Source organism: Phycodurus eques, chromosome 13 (assembly GCF_024500275.1).
Source record: "Phycodurus eques isolate BA_2022a chromosome 13, UOR_Pequ_1.1, whole genome shotgun sequence".
Lineage (NCBI taxonomy): Eukaryota > Metazoa > Chordata > Actinopteri > Syngnathiformes > Syngnathidae > Phycodurus > Phycodurus eques.
Window position 1 is genome coordinate 17,036,328 of NC_084537.1, and position 18,822 is coordinate 17,055,149.

An 18,822-nucleotide genomic window follows, 5' to 3' on the forward strand; every position below is an offset into this window, starting at 1 on the left:
TCCAGAGCATTTAGGAACTCCAAGCGAATCTCATCCACCCCCGGGGCCTTGCCACCAAGGAGCTTTTTAACCACCTCAGTGACCTCAACCCCAGAGATAGGAGAGCCCGCCTCAGAGAACCCAGACTCTGGTTCCTCATGGGAAGGCGTGTCGGTGGAGTTGAGGAGGTCTTTGAAGTATTCTCCCCACCGACTCACAACGTTCCGAGTCGAGGTCAGCAGGGCCCCATCCCCACTATACACAGTGTTGGTGGTGCATTGCTTTCCCCTCCTGAGACACCAGATGGTGGACCAGAATTTCCTCTAAGCCACCCAAAAGTCTTTTTCTGTGGCCTCACCGAACTCCTCCCATGCCCGAGTTTTTGCTTCAGCGACCACCAAAGCTGCATTCCGCTTGGCCAGCCGGTACCCATCAGCTGCCTCAGGAGTCCCACAGCCCAAAAAGGCCCGATAGAACTCCTTCTTTAGCTTGACGGTATCCCTCACCATTGGTGTCCACCAACGGGTTCGGGGATTGCCGTCACGACAGGCACTGACTACCTTACGGCCACAGCTCCGGTTGGCCGCCTCGGCAATAGAGGCGTGGAACATGGTCCACTTGGACTCAATGTCCCCCGCCGAGTCATGGGTGAAGTTTTGCCGGAGGTAGGAGTTGAAACTCCTTCTGACAGGGGATTCTGCCAGATGTTCCCAGCAGACTCTCACAATACGTTTGGGCCTGCCAGGTCGGACCGGCATCTTCCCCCACTGTCGAAGCCAACTCACTACCAGGTGGTGAGCAGTTGACAGCTCCGCCCCTCTCTTCACCCGAGTGTCCAAGACATGCGGCCGCAAGTCCGATGATGCGTCCACAAAGTCAATCATCGAACTGCGACCTAGGGTGTCCTGGTGCCAAGTGCACATGTGGACACCCTTACGCTTGAACATGGTGTTGGTTATCGAGTCGGAACTTCTCGACCTCACACACCCGCTCCGGCTCCTTCTCTGCCAGAGAGGTGACATTCCACGTACCTAGAGCCAGCTTCTGTAGCCGGGGATCGGATCGCCAAGGTCACTGCCTTTGGCCCAGCTCACACTGCACCAGACCCCTATGGCCCCTCCCACAGGTGGTGAGCCCATGGGAAGGGGGACCCACATTACCGGGCCTGCACCCACTCGCCTTCAAGCCCCACCTCCAGGCCTGGCTCCAGAGGGGGGCCCCGGTGGCGGTGACCCGCGTCCGGGCAAGGGCAAACGTCTCCCTGAAGGGGTGGGGGTTGAAAATACTCTCTCCACACAGTGGAGACCTGTTCAATGGTACGTCTTTACATTACACATATTTTACACACATTTAACAACAACAATCATTTGCTTGTGGGGAAAACAACAAAACAAGTGTTTCAGATGTGCAGTAGTCAGACCACCCAATGTGGATGATCTTAGCAATAATGACACTTTTTTTATTGCTTGGAACAGTTGTTAATACAGGGCAAAATTTGCATATTTGTTTCTGCTGACTCAATTAAACGCCTCTGCCAAACCTCATGTGCCCATGGAGGAAAACAGGTTTTGAAACATTCTGCATAAGGTGAAGTTCATTAGGGCGCATGGAACGGCCCGGACGAAGCTGGCCCCCATCCCGTTGTAGTACCCCCGCAGTCCATGTCTTTCGTATATCCTGACAAGTCCTTCTAGGACGCCTGACGATGTGGCGTGAGAACCGAAGCAGACAGCTGGGAAACAAGACAGCTGGTGATGAAACTGTCAGAAATGATCAACTACAGCCCCTTTTCGACTGCACGGTACCTTCTCGGCAAAACCACATATACAAGTGCCTGACGCTCGTCGGTCAAGTTGATTCGGCAACATTTGAGGAAACAAATTCATGGCAAGAAGTGAAAAATATAACCCATTTGCTAATGTTAGCTTAACATGGCGAGCACTAAAGCATATGGGTGATTTGTCATCGCAGTGTCATTGTAAAACTCGCGAATACAGACTCCAGAGTCTGTGCTTGGCTGCTGTGGTCCATTTCCTCACTAGCCGTACACAATTTGCGCTCCTATACTTAGAAATTAAAATACAGGCGATGTTAACATCCTTGGCCTTCCTTCACATCACAGTATTAAACTCCACAGTCTCCATTTTCTGCAGGGTTCTGCCTTCTTGCTGCACTTGGTGTCATCTTGGATCAAATTTGCCCTGCTATGCTAAGAAGGTAAATACAAAAGACAATAAAATTAGCCTTTCTTGGCCTTCTTGGATGCTGTCGACTCCATAGTCTCCAGTTTGCTAGAGAGATCCGTTTCCTCACAGCCCTCAGTCCCCACTCTGAAAAAAATTGTCCCCCTTTGCTGTCAAATGAAATACAGACAATAGCAACATTAGCTTTCCCTGGCCTCTGTTTTTCTACAGCGGTCCATTTTCTTGCTTTCCTCGGTCTCATCTTGAATCAAATTTGCCCCCCTATGCTGAGAAAGTAAAGACAGGAGACGCTATCATTAGCCTTCCTGGATGCTGCAGCATTATACTCCATAGTCTCCACTTTTGTGTTTCCTCATGGCTCTCAGTCTCATCTCAGATCAAAGTTGCCCTTCCCATCCCAAGAAAGTAAATACAGGAAACTCTCAAATTAGCCTTCCTTTGGGCATACGTGGACGCTGCAGCATTATACTCCTCAGTCTCTGCTAAGATGCAGCCCTATGTTTTCTTGCTGCCCTCAGTCTCTAGCCATCCTTTTTCTGTCGTGCTTGTCCTCATTATGCTTGCGAGTGAGCTACAGCCTGTCCTTCCGGACTTTAGGCAAGAAGCGGGGTACACCCTGAACTGGTCACTAGTATAGGATAAAGTTTTACCTCCAACACCGAACAAGTAAATAGAGAAGATACTAACATTAGCTTTCCTTGACTTTCTTGGAAACTGCAGTGTTAATCTTCGGCTAACCCTCACCCTCTCCACTATGCTGCTATTGCCCTTTATCCCCTCAAATCTGCCGAGAAAGTAAACACACTCCACTGTTGTCATTTTGTTGTGTTTCGTTCTGACTGATGCTTTCAATGTAACAATTTTGATGTAGAAAACTGATCAAGGCAACTCGTGTGGTAGAAAAGTGCCGTATATGTGTTAGTAGAGGCCTCTACCTTGCGCCTGCTGCTGTGTTCTTATCACTGCCAGAGGGTAGCTGCTCATTTGTCCACAAGCAAAGGCCACAAAACTGAAGAAGAAGAGCCCGCAGTCGGTACTGTAAGCTGGATCGCTCTGGGCCCAGGTCATGATCGACTAGCAGTGACACAAATGAGGAATCTGTAAGTGTAGGGGTTTCCCAGACTGGGTTTGTGAGTCATATTTGACTAAATCCTTGATTACCTGATGTACCGCACATTCCACGCCTGCGTACGGGATCATACAGATGATGCTGGGCTTAAATCCTCGATAAAACGAGGACAAGGACTCATCCCGGTAGATGGAGCGGGCGCAGGCTACCATGCCGTGGTAGGTGCCCACCCGCTGCAGGTTTAGCCGCACCTTCAACACCTGTTGATAAAACAGATCTTCTCTTACGACTTTGATATGAAAAAGGCTTCAGCAATCCTCAGCTACCGTGCAAATACAGTATTCGGACGGCCAATTGTCTCCAAGCTTTATAGGCGATAACATCAGAGTAATCGAATTGGCAACGCATTGGTGCCTCATTATTGCGTTATTAACAATTTGTCTATGTGTGGTACCTCCAGAGGGTAAAAGACAGCATGAGCCACAGCACCGGATATGCAACCCAAGCCAAAGCGCTGCTGGACACTCAGACTCCCCTGACTTCTGCCCTGCATGGACACCTTCATCTGGGCCCAGACAAAGGAACGTTTACTAGAAACAAGGTAATGTTTCATGGAGTTTGATGGTTGAGGTGCAGAACCACCTGAGCGTAGATGAGACACTGAAGTGTGGACTGCGGCGTCCCCTTCAGGACATTGACGGCGTTGCCCTGCCACATGGAACGAAGGTTGCCGAAGCGAAGCTCCTGCAAGCCACGAGTGAAAGCCTTGGATCCATAGAACTACAAAGACAACAAAATGATTTCATCATAACAACAACAACGTGTTTTATTCACATTAGATTTGTTTTCATGCATGTGGAAGCTCCTTTAGCACTGCCTGAAAGTGTAAAAGTTGTAATTTTACCATGTTGTTGCTCAGTTTTCATCAAAGACATCGATAGAAGCCGCGCCAATTTGCCGGATCATGCATCTGGGTGTCCGCCATCTTGTGGCAGTCATTCGTAAAAATTCTGCTTGGGGTTGTACAAATCACCAAACAGTTTTGAATATATACTGTAGTGTGGAATTGCCTGTGACAGGTAGGATAAATTGTTTTATTGCTGTGTTTAACATATATAACACTAGCTTGGGAGCAGTTGGAATTGCTGAAAATGCTATGTATTCCCTTGCTTGCTCGCCCCCAAACAACGACACAACAATAGTGAATGTTTCGCTAACGGGGGCTAATTTTGTTGCAGCACATGAAATATGAGATTTTAACAGAAACTAGTTGCATTCAACTGAACTGTGATTATAAAGGTTGTTTTACTCACTTTTCTAACTAACTTTGCTCATCCTCAGCATGCAGGGCTGGTGATTCCATCAAGGTGACAGTGAGAAGCGTCGCATCCGCAGAAAGTTTCATTCGCCAATCAGAACATGAGCATGTCCTCTGGACCTCAACCGGTTAGTCCGTCCAGAGATTGGATCATGTGACATATTTTTTCCAAGGGGGAATTTAGAGGACATACAGTAGCCTATGGCATTGACGAGCACCATTTGGGGCTCAATTTAGTGGTCAGGTTTCCACAAATTGAGATTCTATCACATGGCTAAAATGACAACACTAAATAGGCTGTATATCATTTTCCAAGGTTTTTAAATTGATTGAATATTGAAATAACTACCACATCAGTTTGAGTGGTTCTGTCATACATATATGAATATGCAATTATGTGTAAATATTTTATGTAATATATATATATATATATATATTACAAAAATCATGTAAATAAATTGTTTTTCATATTTTTGTAATGGACTAACTGTTCCAAAAGGAGACTGTACCGCAGCGTCACCATTCAATTTGCTGACTTTTTCCATATCCTCTCCATGATTGCTACTAAAAGTATGCTATATCAATAATAAATAAATCATTGACTACAATAATTCTTAATAGCCATGTAAATGTGAACATTAGTTCTGTTTCTTCAGAAAGAACATCACTGCCACATTGACTTCTAGTGCTGACAGGACGGTAATGACTGCCACAATATGGCAGCCGGTCTGACGTATCAAATGAGGACGCAGACACAGGCATCCCGGCGTCTATAAATGTCCATGTGTCTTAAAGGCACCCACGTAGAAATGGCGGTTTAAGTCAACCCAGCAATTTTCTTCCTTTGGCAGTAGGATAAGAAGCATCTGTACCTTTGACACAGAATTCCATCGCAACATGCTGCCAGTTTCTTTTGTCTGAGTTTGTTGTCACATTTCTTTCGGGCCAATTATATACTACTCGTGCACTCACTGTAGTAGTCTCGCCACGCTGCACTATTTGCATATCTGTTGTTGACCAATACTGGCCACTCATGCCAGAGTAGGATCTGCCCCATTTGTACACTGACTGAGGAGTATCTGCAACATTTGCACAATCAACATTGTCCCAGATTATCGCACTTTTTGTCACTTTAAACTTTATACACTCCTTGAAGTCTCGACGCCCTTTGCACAATGGTCATTGCACCGGACTATTGCGAGATTAGTCATTCGAACTGCTCTAAGTGCTCGAGGAATCTGCATCTTTTTTCACAATTATCCCCCCCAAAACAAAAATGTACCTGCACTACCATCCATTTTCTGAGCCGCTTCTCCTCACTTGGGCCGCGGGCATGCTGGAGCCTATCCCAGCTATCATCGAGCAGGCGGTGGGGTACACCCTGAACTGGTTGCCAGCCAATCGCAGGGCACATACAAACAAACAACCATTCGCACTCACATTCACGCCTATGGGCAATTTAGAGTTGTCAATTAACCTACCGTGCATGTTTTTGGGATGTGGGAGGAAACCAGAGTGCCCGGAGAAAACCCACGCAGACACAGGGAGAACATGCAAACTCCACCCAGGCGGGGTCGGGGAATGAACCCCGGTCCTCAGAACTGTGAGGCAGACGCTCTAACCAGTCGGCCACCATGCCGCCTCCGGCACTACCAGATAACTAGCAACCCTTTATTGCTCAGTGACTGTTTTTCTCAATCTCTTTATGTCTCAAAAGTGTTCTCTGCTAATTGACTGTTGTCGTACTAGAGCGGCTCCAACTACTGGAGACAAATTCCTTGTGTGTTTTTTAGACATACTTGGCAAATAAAGATGATTCTGATTCGGATTCTGATTTGGATTCTGAACCCATTGAATCAGAATTTTGCTACAAGTATGCATGCTGCTTTCAGATATCAACGCCATTCTACAATCAGATAATTAATGGACATCAGTGCCCACGTCTGGCTAATCGGACAAATTGCTTTCAACACAAGAGAGCTAGGACAAGAGAGTGTTGGGTGTTAGTCTTCACACCGTAGTCCTGGCATTGAGGACCACAAAATTGTAGCATCGGCGCTGTAGCAGAAGATACAGAATTGATCTCTCTGTGCCTTTTATACAGAACCCAGCAAAAATGTTATATGACCGCAGTCATGCATGGTTACACATAGCATTATCACCAGGTTGAACTTTTCCACCCCACGTTTGCCGGCAAAATGGAAGCTTTTACGGGCAGTATGAAAGAGGCTGAAGTCAGATCTATGCAGGGTCTGTGTGTGAAAAAAGCTGATTGTGTTAGCCTTTAGGGTGCATCATGAAGGAATGGAACGAAACGGGTGCAGTAAAATCAAACAAATCCACAATGATGCTGACCTGCAGCTGGGTCTTGAGGCGGTCGATGGGAGCCGTCACTGTCCGGGAAACCGCATCAGCCAAACCAGCACCGAGTACAAACTTCCTCCATGCACCGATGCCGGAACTCTCTTCGGGAAACTCGATGGCCAGCGCTCGGCTCTCGCCCACGTCGAAAACCTACCCGACGACGAGCATGTGCAGAATACAGAGAATCAAGCATTAATTCTCAGCCAAAAATTATGTACAGTAAACCCCCGCTATATTATATCGCCGTTCATCATTTGTGCCCCCGCTATATTGAAGCTTTTCAAGCGATAGGTGACTGTGGATAGGCTCCAGGTCACCCGTGATGCTAATGAGGACAAGTGCTACAGAAAATAGGTGGATGGATGTTTGTAGTCTCACCAGACTGTGTTTCCATGACGACACCAGCTCGCCAATGTCATCCACAGGTTTGAGGATGACGTGCTGCAGGAACTCGTCCCAGTCCACCGTCATAGAGCCGTCCGTGTCCATCCTGTGGTTCCAATGTCAAAATATTGTAAGTGCACATTGTAATAATAGGGGTCTGAGTAGCACTTTTTAGTGATACGAGCTACATACTAGCTAGTGTGCCCTAGTAACAGACATTCATGAGAGAATTCTGTGGTTAAATTATTTGTGAATGAATATTATCCTTTATAGTGGAACCTCCAAAGTCAAATGCCTCAAAAGTGGTCCCATATGAAGTGTGACCAAAAACTAATGAGAAGATGCAATTTATTGCGTGTCAATTGAACACGCAAAATAATTGAAACAATAACGTAGGCTGAGTTGCCCAGAGCCAAAAATGAGGCTAACAACTTGGATGAAAATGAGTACAACTTTGCCAACCGTTTCCTGTTCCTTCTCCATTGCTTCCTTTAAAGGATCAATAGTTTTACTTTATTTTAGTTGTATTATACTACATTGTAGTGTAACAGTAAGGCATGAATGATTTGACCAAAAAAATGCAATGGTGTTCATCTTTGGAGGTTCCGCTGTTGTTCAGTGTGGTGTTGTGGGCAAAAGAAATCTTACATTTGTATTACTTTATTGGCATGGGCCTTTGAAATGACCACTCCTAACTCCTTAAACAAACATATGATGTCCTCCTGGTCAATCAGCCCTGATTAAAAAAGAGACGCACAGCAATTATTGTATGAAATGTAGCACAGTGAATATTTGTGGTTGATGAATAGTGACAAGAAACGTACAGCTACACTTGCACACATAGGATCAGAGGAGCAACTATTATGGGAGTCTTATTTGAAACTGTGCGTAATGTATGGTATGTTATTAGAACCTGTGCAACCTTGGTGCTTTTACGATAGTTTTATCTTACCCTGCACAACTATTATGGTATTTATGGTAGACCTATTGTAACCTGTTCAACTTTGGTGTTTTTTAAATTGAATAACTTGTGCAACCTTTATGGCCTTTCTGGAAGTCGTATTTTAATCTGCGCAACTTTACGGGATTCATCTATTTTATTGGTGTAATTTTTTTTGAGGGATTTTCAGTTGTTTTATTTTGGCTTGCACAACATTTGGTGAATTTAATAAGAATCTCATTCTAACCTGTGCAATTTTGTTACAGATTTACAGTAATTTTATTTTAACCTAGGCAAGTTTGGTAGTATTTAGTAAAGTCTTCTTTCATTGTACAACTTTTATGTGCGTTATGGTAGTCTTATATTAACCTGCGCAACTTTATAGGATTCAGAGTTGCTTTACTTTTCACCAGTAAATTTTTTTTTAGTAACTACATTCTTATTTTAACCTGTTCTACCCTACACAACGTTTTGGGGGTTTACAGTAATCTTATATGCAAATTCTGTCAGATTTACCTTAATCTTGTTTGAACCTGTGTAATTTTTGACAGTTGCAGTAGTGTTTTTTTAACCTGCACAAGTTTTGGGGTGGGCGGCACGGTGGACGACTGGTTAGAGCGTCAGCCTCACAGTTCTGAGGACCCGGGTTCAATCCCCGGACCCGCCTGTGTGGAGTTTGCGTGTTCTCCCCGTGCCTGCGTGGCTTTTCTCCGGGCACTCCGGTTTCCTCCCACATCCCAAAAACATGCATTAATTGGAGACTCTAAATTGCCCGTAGGCATGACTGTGAGTGAGAATGGTTGTTTGTTTCTATGTGCCCTGCGATTGGCTGGCAAGCAGTTCAGGGTGTACCCCGTCTCCTGCCCGATGACAGCTGGGATAGGCTCCAGCACGCCCACGACCCTAGTGAGGAGAAGTGGCTCAGAAAATGGATGGATGGAAGTTTTGGGGTGTTTATTTTAGCTTTGCAACTTTTATATGATCAAAGGTATAGTCTTACTTTAAACTATGCAACTTTTTGGTTATGTATGGTAGTCTTATTTTAACTGTGCGGCTTTTGGGGGCTATTCAATAACTTTATTTCAACCTGCGCAACCTTTGGGTGATTTACAGTACTTCCATTATTTTAAATTTAGAACTACAGCATGAGATGGTGCAGGTGTACCTAATGCTGTGGCCTGTGAGTGTATTTTACTCGTGGAGTCATATTGTTTAATGGGCCCGAACTTAATGTGATGTTGTTTAATGAGTGGAATTTGATGTTAAAATGTTATCCTCGTATTCACTTCATTCATTCATTCATTCATTTACACACCACTCTTGTTCTTGTCCAGGTGGTCAAAGCAAATCTTCCATTTCCTCTCGCGGTCCATCATGTAGCTGAGAAACTCATCATAATCCAGTTGGCCGTTGTTGTCGTTATCATAGGAGTCAATGACATTCTGTGTGCATGTGTGTGAGAGAGAAGCGCATGTTCACTGAGCTGAGGAGAATATTCTCTGCATCATGCAAGCCATAGAGCTTTACCTGCACCTTAGCCTCTGCCGCAGAGATGCCATGCTTGCTCATTTCACTGTGCAGCTCCGACAACGAGATGAAACCATCTTGGTTGCGGTCCAGTTTAACGAATAATCCACGGAATTGATCCATTTGGTGATGCTCTGCACTGCGTTACAGGCCTCCTCCTCACGTGCTGACTCACTGCCAGACAGTGAACCCCCAAGACAATGCGCCACACTGTCTTCTTGGGACAGCAGGTGGCGCTCTATCGTTGCAGCTGGTGGCCATCCGGACCAGTAGGTCCGGAACATCATCATCTCAATAATCTAAAGAAGGAGGAAAAAAAGAAGAAATTTGTTATAATTATATTGCATATTGCAAATTGCATCTGCCTTTAGTGCCTGATAAGGTGATGAGTCCTGTCAAGAATGAAGGGTGACTGAGTCATTAGCTTGTAATGACGTCACATCCAGAGCTGTTACCTCTCACTTGGCTTGCCCGGATAGTGAGTGACAACACGCCCAGCCTGGAATGAAAAGCCTTCTAGAAAGAGCGGCTGACTCCCTGCGATGGGTATCAAATCAAATAGAGTTTAAAAAAGTAAACCAGTCAAGCAGGAAACAGTGTTTCAAAATAAAGACGATTTGAGTTGTTGATGCTAAAATGGCCGGAAAATAGAGGGGGGGGGGAATGACAAAACTGAATTCAAATTTGCACGTGTTTAACTTTTATTATGTCGTTACCGACTAACGACAACCATGCCGAATTCCCCCCGTCCCCCCTCCCCCAAAGCACAGTGTTAGGATACAAGCGGCCGAAATGAGTTTCCTCCGCAGGGTGTCCGGGCTCTCCCTTATAGGTAGGGTGAGAAGCTCGGTCATCCGGGAGGATCTCAGAGTAGAGTTGCTGCTCCTCCACATCAAGAGGAGCCAGATGAGGCTCCTCTTTATCCGACCCTGGATAAGCGGTAGAAAATGGATGGATGGATAACAGGTTAATTTATTTACATTGCATTTCGTTATGTTTTATGCAACAATCAAACCAAATATTTACACAATTAAAAAAAGAAAAAAAAAAAATATATATATATATATATATATATATATATATATATATATATATATATATATAAACTGGTTTGCATCCACTTGCGTTGCGGGTTTATCCCAAACCCGGAAGTGGTTCCGTTATCAGGCGTCTAGCTTGACGTACGATGGACGCCGCAGAGGGAGGGAGTTGCGAGTCTATTTAAAGGGTCACCACGGAGGAATAGCAATAATAATGACAAGAGCATGCAGCACAACCTCCCCGGGAGATGATTCACCGGCTCGGTGAACGCTAACCCGGCGTGAACGCGAACCCACCTCCCGGCGAACAGAACCAGCTATTTTTTTTTCATTCCTCCCTCCTCTCCTTTTTTTAACATCACCGTTAGGGCTTTGACAAAAAAAAAAATGGGGAAAGATTACTATAAAACGCTCGGCATCAGTAAAGGAGCCACGGAGGAAGATGTTAAAAAAGCGTACAAGAAGCAGGCATTGAAATGGCATCCGGACAAAAACAAGTCTGCGGCGGCCGAAGAGAAATTCAAGGAGATCGCCGAGGCTTACGAGGTCCTCAGCGACCCCAAGAAAAGGGACATCTATGACCAGCATGGCGAAGAAGGTAACGTCATCTAAACGCTCAATCATCTGTCACATTTGCACACGGTACAGTATCGATCGTGACGTATTGTATTTAAGTTAGGTCAATATATCTATATCATGATGTACAATAGCGCCGACCTGCCACATCATTTTATCTGTTCCTCGAAAGCAAATCGTGTGTCAACTTCCACGATTCATGCTAAAATCTGTACCAAAATGTTCAAGTAATAAATAATAACATTGAGCTATTGGAAGCATTTTTAAAAATTACCAAAACCATTTTCACATTAACGTGGACAATAATTGAAAAAAACATTATTCTTGACTTCTGATTCCATAACGAGTGATCAATGAAGTTGCTGTGGATATGTAATTCTATAAGGCAATTACACATTTTTATGATTTCCCAGTCATAACGGCCCTGTGAGAGAAACCGTCACTAGTACAATGTGGCCCGCAACAAAAGTGAGTTTGACACACTTGAGTATAACATTTTCCCTCACGGTAAAGTTTCGATACCCAAGCATCAACTATTGATCAGTTTTAACCAGTGGTGAGAGAAAATGTTGAAATAGTAATTTATTGTATCATTTTCTCTTCATGTACAGTCTACCATCTACATGTGTCAAATATCCATCCATTTCTGTCCCGCTTTTCCTCACTAGAATCGCGGGCGCGCTGGAGCCTATCTCAGCTATCTTTGGGCGAGAGGCGGGGTACAACTAACCCGAATTGGTCGCCAGCCAATCGTAGGGCACATATAGACAAACAACCATTCACACTTACATCCACACCTATGGACAATTTAGAGTCTTCAGTTAACCTACCATGCATGTTTTGGGAATGTGGGAGGATACCGGAGTACCCGGAGAAAACCCACGCAAGCACTGGAGAACATCCAAACTACGCACAGGGAGGCCGGATTTGAACACAGGTCCATAGTACCGTGAGCCAGATGTGCTAACCAGTAGTCACCGTTCCACTGTGTCAAATATCATAAAATCAAATATCAGATAAAACAGACGTTATTTGATAGTAGGAAAAAAAATATCAATATTGGGATGTATGAGGTTATTTTTTTCAAAATGTTTGTATTTTTTTAACATGATACAATATTAATACACAAGTGTCAACTATCGATCAGTTTTAAATCGGAATGGGACAAACTAGCGCTATTGTGTCGTGTAATATTGTTTTCTTTCACGATACAGTTGTAAGACAGTTTTGAAAAAAAAAAACAAGTGGGTTACTGTGTTCTCAGCCGACCAACGACACTCACAAAGGGAAAAACCAACGAGACTTTGATGCTAGTCCGTCCCATTTGTTGTGTCCTTCAGGTCTCAAGGGAGGAAGTGGTCCCCCGGCCGACGGCCAGGGTAACACCTTCTCGTACACCTTCCATGGAGACCCGCACGCCACGTTCGCGACCTTCTTTGGTGGCTCTAACCCCTTTGAGATGTTCTTCGGGCGCAAGGCGGGAAACGGGCGTGACGACGAGGACATGGAGGTGGACGGAAACGACCCCTTTGGTTCCTTCACCAGCTTTAACCTAAATGGATTCCCCCGGGACGCACACTCTGGCCCAGCAGGGCAGCAGCAACAGCAGCGTCGCAAGCAGGACCCGGCCATCGTCCATGAGCTCAGAGTCTCCCTGGAAGAGGTATTCCACGGTTGCACCAAGCGGATGAAGATCTCCCGCAAGCGACTAAATCCGGACGGTAGGACCATGCGCACGGAGGACAAGATCCTCACCATCGAGATCAAGCGAGGCTGGAAGGAGGGGACCAAGATCACGTTCCCGCGCGAGGGCGACGAGTCACCCAACACCATCCCGGCGGACATTGTGTTTGTCATCAAGGACAAGCCGCATCAACACTTCAGGCGGGAGGGTTCCAACATCGTGTATCCCGTCCGGGTCAGCTTACGACAGGTGAGATGCCAACTTGGCCGAGATCGATGAGTCACCTTCCATAATATCGACATACAACAATACTGGATATATTGGAAGAAAACATGTACAATACGGCCCATAAGCCATCAAATCAATAGTATCATTTTCTTTCATAGTAGAGTATCGAAACACCAGCCTCAACTATCAATCAGTTTTACTAGCGGTGGGACAAAATGTCGATATTGTGACATATCGTAGTGTTTTCTCTCACAGTGCAGTATTGATACACAATCATGGAGTGTGATTAAATGGTGTTTAAATGTCAAATATCATAATATAAAATATTTGATGTCAAATATCTGTTTTAAGCTCAAACATCGATCTATAAGTGTGAATATAATGATACCAAAATAGTTTATATCAAATATCAGTTTTTAGTTAAAACTAAATGATATACCTGTATGACGATGGACAAAGTATCGATATTGTGATTTTTGATACACAAGCATCAACTATTGATCAATTTTAACTAAGGGTGGGACAAAATTTCAATATTGTTTAGTATCAAATCATTTTCTTTCACAGTAGAGTATCTATTTACATATCAAATATCATAGTATCAAACATTGACGTCAAATATCAGCTAAAACTGACCCACCCATATTTGACGGTGGGAAAAATATCAATATCGCAATTTATCGTTTTACTTCATAGTACATTATGGATACACAAACCTCCACTATAAAACAGTTTTAACTTGATGTGGGAAAAAATATTTATATTGTGATGACTTTGATCATTTACTCTCATGGTACAGTAACTAAGTGTAAAATATAATCAAATAATAATATCAAATATTTTATATTTAATAGCAGTTTTAAGTTAAAACCGATATTTGTCAAAATATAGCTATTGTGATGGATAATTTTTTTCTCAGTGTACCGTATGAATACATAAGTGTCAACTATACGATATCAAGATATACTGTATTATTTTTGATGGATCTCTGTGAGAAAGAGGCTAAAGGCAAACTTCCTTACCTTGGCATTAATTCCAAACTTTTACCTGACAAATTTCCATCTTTGGAGGTACTATTAAAGCCGTAACAGAGGCGGGACGCCACCTTTGTATGAAAGGGTATTCTGCATTTCCCTGGACCAGTGTTAAAGTCCACACAGTTACGGCCTTTGCTAGGTTCTGTGTAAAAGGCACAGGCAGATATCTGCCCATGATATTTGTCACATCATTAGAATGATGTGCGGCAGAGCTAATAATAACAGTATGTGCGGGAAAATGTCACTGTGGGAAACATGGAGTGTGATTAAATGGTGTTTAAATATTTATTCAGACTACTCTCAATGAATCACAGCTAGAGAGCGAGAGAGAGAGAGAGAGAGAGAGAGAGAGAGAGAAAGAAAGAGAGAGAGTGAGTGAGAGAGAGATTCATATCTGTGCAGCGAGTGGGAGTAATGGCAAAAATACATGGCGGCATCGTGCTCACGAGTGGGCGGACACAGGTGCTGGTGCTTTTTGTCAATGCTGATAAGCCACATAACATACAGTAAGTGGATCAGTACTATGCTCATTCAGAAGGACTGGAAACAACATGAAGCAGCGTACACATCTAAAGATTTTCTGGACCATTTGGAGTAAAAGCCGGCTTTGAGAGGGAGTGTGAAAGGGGCTTGAGTGTCTTCTGTCCCATTATCCCATTGACTATCGACCTACTTCAGGAGCCAATAAAGGCTTCAACCCACAATTCCATTTCGGTACCTTTCACACATATCGGCAACACATGGGAAAATGCCTGATTTGACAAGCAGTATGAAAGGGGCTTGAGAGTCTTTTGTCCAACCTTGCCATAATTCCCTCACACATCGTAGCAGTCCTGCCGCCGATACGACCTCAGGGGCTCGAAAATTGGGAGGTGAACTCCATTGGATTGGCAGACCCGGGATGGTGGTCCCCCTTTTTAAGAAAGGGGACCGGAGGATCTGTTCCAACTGCAGGGGAATCAGGTTCCTCTGCGTTCCTGGTAACGTCTATGCAGGGGTTCCAGAGTGGAGGGTCCTTCAGGAAGTTGACCCTCTGATTCAGGAGGAGCAGTGTGGTTTTTGTCCTGAACGTGGAACAGTAGACCAGCTCTACACACCACCTGCAGCGTTCTGGAGTGTGCATGGAAGTTCGCCTAACCATTCAACATGCTTTGTGGACTTGGAGAAGGCATTTGACCATGTCCCTTGGGGAGTCCTGTGGAGGGTATTCTAGTTGTATGTGGTACCTGACCCACTAATATGGACTGTTCTGTCCCTGTATGACTGGTGTCAGAGTTTGGTCCGCATTGTCCTCGGTGAGTCAGACTAGTTTCCAGTGAGGGTTGGACTCCACCAAGGTTGCACTTTGTCACTGATTCTGTTAATAACTTATATGGACAGAATGTCTAGGCACAGCCGAGGCATTGAATAGGTCTGATTTGGTGGACTCAGTATTACATCTCTGCTTTTTGCGGATGATGAACTTCTGTTGGCTTCATCAAGCTGCGATCTTCAACTCTCGCTGGAGTGGTGCGCAGCTGCGGTTGAAGCGATTGGGATGAGAATCAGTACCACCAAAGCTGGGGCCATGGTTCTCAGTTGGAAAAGGGTGGAGTGCCCTATCTGGGTCAGGAATGAGATCCTGTGCCAAGTGAAGGACTGAGGGAAGGGATCGACAACTGGATCGGTGCAGCGTCTGCAGTGATGCGGACTGTATCGGTCTGTTGTGGTGAAGATTTGATTTACCAGTCAATCTACTTTCCCACCCTCACCTATGGTCACGAGTTGTGGATTGTGACCGAAAGAACAATATTGCGGATACAAGCGGCTGAAATAATTTGGGATGTCTGAGCTCTCACATAGAGATACGGTGAGAAGCTCGGTCATCCGAGAGGGGCTCATAGTAGTGTTGCTGCTCCTCTGCATCAGAAGAAGCCAGATGAGGTGACTCTGGCATCTGTTTAGGGCACATCCAAGGACGCCTACTTGGTGAGGTGTTCCGGGAACCACTGGGAAGTGGCCCCAGGGAAGATCCAGGATACGCTGGAAAGACAATGTCAATAACAAGAACTGTCTGTCGGATGACGTGGGAACGTTTCTGGTTCCTTCCCGAAAGAGCTGATCGAAGTGGCTAGGGAGAAGGATGTCTGGGCTTCTCTGCTAAGAAGGCTGCTACCCCAGCAACCTGACCCTGGAGAAGTGGAAGAAAATGGATAGAGGAATAGATGGATGGATCAAACGGGCTTGACTGCCTCCTTTTCCGCTTTGCTGACATTCCTTTTTACAAAGGGTGCCATACTGCCTCTAGTATGCCCTAGTATTACCTTGTAAGCCATAAAGTCTGAGGTTCACTTCAAACCGCCTTACACAGGACAAGATGGCTTTGATGAGCAGTTTACAAGGCGACAGCCAAAGACAGAACATTTCCGAGTGGACTCCTCTGTCCCGTCAACTGACTGCTTTCCTTCTTCTCTCCACAGTCATTGTGCGGATGCTCGGTGACCGTGTCCACCATCGACGGCAACACGTGCAACATGAAGATCACTGACGTGGTGAAGCCGGGCATGAGGAAGACTGTGGCGGGCCAGGGTCTGCCCTTCCCCAAAAACCCAGAGCAGAGAGGAGATTTGGTGGTGGAGTTTGATGTGAACTTTCCAGAAACGTTACCTAGCAACGCCAAGGACGTCCTGAAACGCCATTTACCCACTTAGGATGACCCACAGGCTCACACACCCCTGGATAAATGTGCAATATCTATCGTTGACCTTTTTGCTGCTTTTTTTTTTTTTTTTTTTAAAATAAATACCATGCATGCTGCCAAATGGATGGAAGAATGGACTTCTTATGTACATGGGCCTCTTTCCCCGCTATCACACGCTTTAATAGGTGCCATAAATGTCGTGTGCTATGTGCCAAATGACAACCTCCCTCTTTCATTCACGTGTCGGACATTTTGTCATGATTGTGCTTGTAATTTGAAATAAATATTTACATATGAATTGAGGCATTTAACCAATGGTCCTAAGTGAATTTATCAGTGTATTATTAGTTTACATTATAATAGGGTTGCCCAAACTAAGGTTTGGGGCCCAAGATACTGTAGTCCGTGAGTACATTTTGTGCGACTCCTCTGTGAATTTAACACTGTATTATTCGTATATCCTTGCTGTCGGGCAGAATCCTGGCATCTCAAAAATCAATACTTTTCAGGGGGCAAAAAAAATAATGCCACATTGTTTGTCAAGTTTGTATTAAACCTTATATTGCTATCATATGCAGTTGCACACAAACATCAACACAACAACACTACAAAATCGTATTCAATCGCTAATTTAATATACGAAAAACAGGCTTATTCAAATGAATCTGACCTACCTATTTTCACACGTAATTGTTTGAAAAACATCCAGACTTTTAATCGTAAAGCAGCATGATGCGGCACAGCTCCCACAGAGTGAGGAAAAGGCGTAGTTTTGCAACACATCTCAAGTGTCCAAGAGATTTAATAGATTTGTTCTCAGGCTATTGTGAACACTTTAAAATGGTTACCCAAACTGAGGTTTGGATGCCCATATTACTTGCAGATACATTTTCTGGGGCTCCTGTGTGAATTTAACATTGTGTTAGTAGTCTATACTGCATCACGGTTACTCAAACTGAGGTTTTGGGGCCCAAAATGTCTTCTGGATAGGTTTTTTTGGGAACCCTCTGTGAATTTAACACTATAATTAGCATACACTGGTATAAGGTTGCAAAAACTGAGGTCTAGAAGCCCAAAATGGTTTGTAGGTCCATTTTTTGGGGACTCCTCTGTAAATTTAACAATGTGTTATTAGCCTACATACTGGATCAGAATTGCACGAATTGAGGTTTTGGACCCAATGTTTGGTTTCCTCTGTGAATTCAACACTATTATTAAGATATTACATATACCATATTGGGATTGCCAAAACTGAGGTTTTGGGGGCCCAAAATGGTTCGCAGAAAATCGTTTTGGGGGTCCTATGTGAATTTAACACGGTATTATTAACATACACTGGAACAAAGTTGCCCAAACTAAGGGTTGGGGGCCCAAAATGGCTGACTGGTAGATTTTTGAGGGGATCCTCTGGAAATTTAACTCTATTTTTAGCATGTACTATATTCTGGTGGCCCAAAGTGAGGTTCAGGGCCCAATTTTTGGGTCTCCTACGTGAATTTAAAACAACAAAATTGGCGTGTACCATACTGGTCTTGCCCAAACTGAGGTTTGGGTTCCCAAAATGGCTGACGGAGTTCAACTCAAGCAGTGAATGGCGCTAGCGAGCTTGAATTTCTCAGCTACTGCTTTTCAGTTGCTAACACTTACAGTACATGACTTTTGTACCCACCAGGGGACGCTACATCACTCATCACCGCTGACATTGGGGGCGTGGATCCTCAGAGGGCTGAATGTATGAATGTGGAGACTGAGGGGCCTCATTTGTTTTTAGCTCCAGCTACTCATTCCCCAT

The 18,822-nt window shown here is 44.5% G+C and overlaps 2 protein-coding genes across 2 annotated transcripts; one reads left to right on the plus strand and one right to left on the minus strand.

Moving 5' to 3' along the window:
* Nucleotides 1–1,256: 1,256 nt before the first annotated feature.
* On the minus strand, nucleotides 1,257–10,281 carry slc25a24l (solute carrier family 25 member 24, like). Its single transcript, XM_061694622.1, has 11 exons — nucleotides 10,241–10,281; nucleotides 9,786–10,084; nucleotides 9,574–9,700; nucleotides 7,967–8,054; nucleotides 7,313–7,424; nucleotides 6,926–7,084; nucleotides 3,895–4,032; nucleotides 3,707–3,817; nucleotides 3,345–3,512; nucleotides 3,119–3,257; nucleotides 1,257–1,711 (listed from the first exon to the last, which is right to left on the minus strand). Exons 2-11 carry the CDS (start codon nucleotides 9,906–9,908, stop codon nucleotides 1,521–1,523), a joined length of 1,356 nt encoding a protein of 451 aa, XP_061550606.1. The 5' UTR covers nucleotides 9,909–10,084; nucleotides 10,241–10,281; the 3' UTR covers nucleotides 1,257–1,520.
* Nucleotides 10,282–10,952: 671 nt separating this feature from the next.
* Nucleotides 10,953–17,273, plus strand: dnajb4 (DnaJ heat shock protein family (Hsp40) member B4). Its single transcript, XM_061693377.1, has 3 exons — nucleotides 10,953–11,423; nucleotides 12,742–13,334; nucleotides 16,810–17,273. Exons 1-3 carry the CDS (start codon nucleotides 11,213–11,215, stop codon nucleotides 17,038–17,040), a joined length of 1,035 nt encoding a protein of 344 aa, XP_061549361.1. The 5' UTR covers nucleotides 10,953–11,212; the 3' UTR covers nucleotides 17,041–17,273.
* Nucleotides 17,274–18,822: the final 1,549 nt, after the last annotated feature.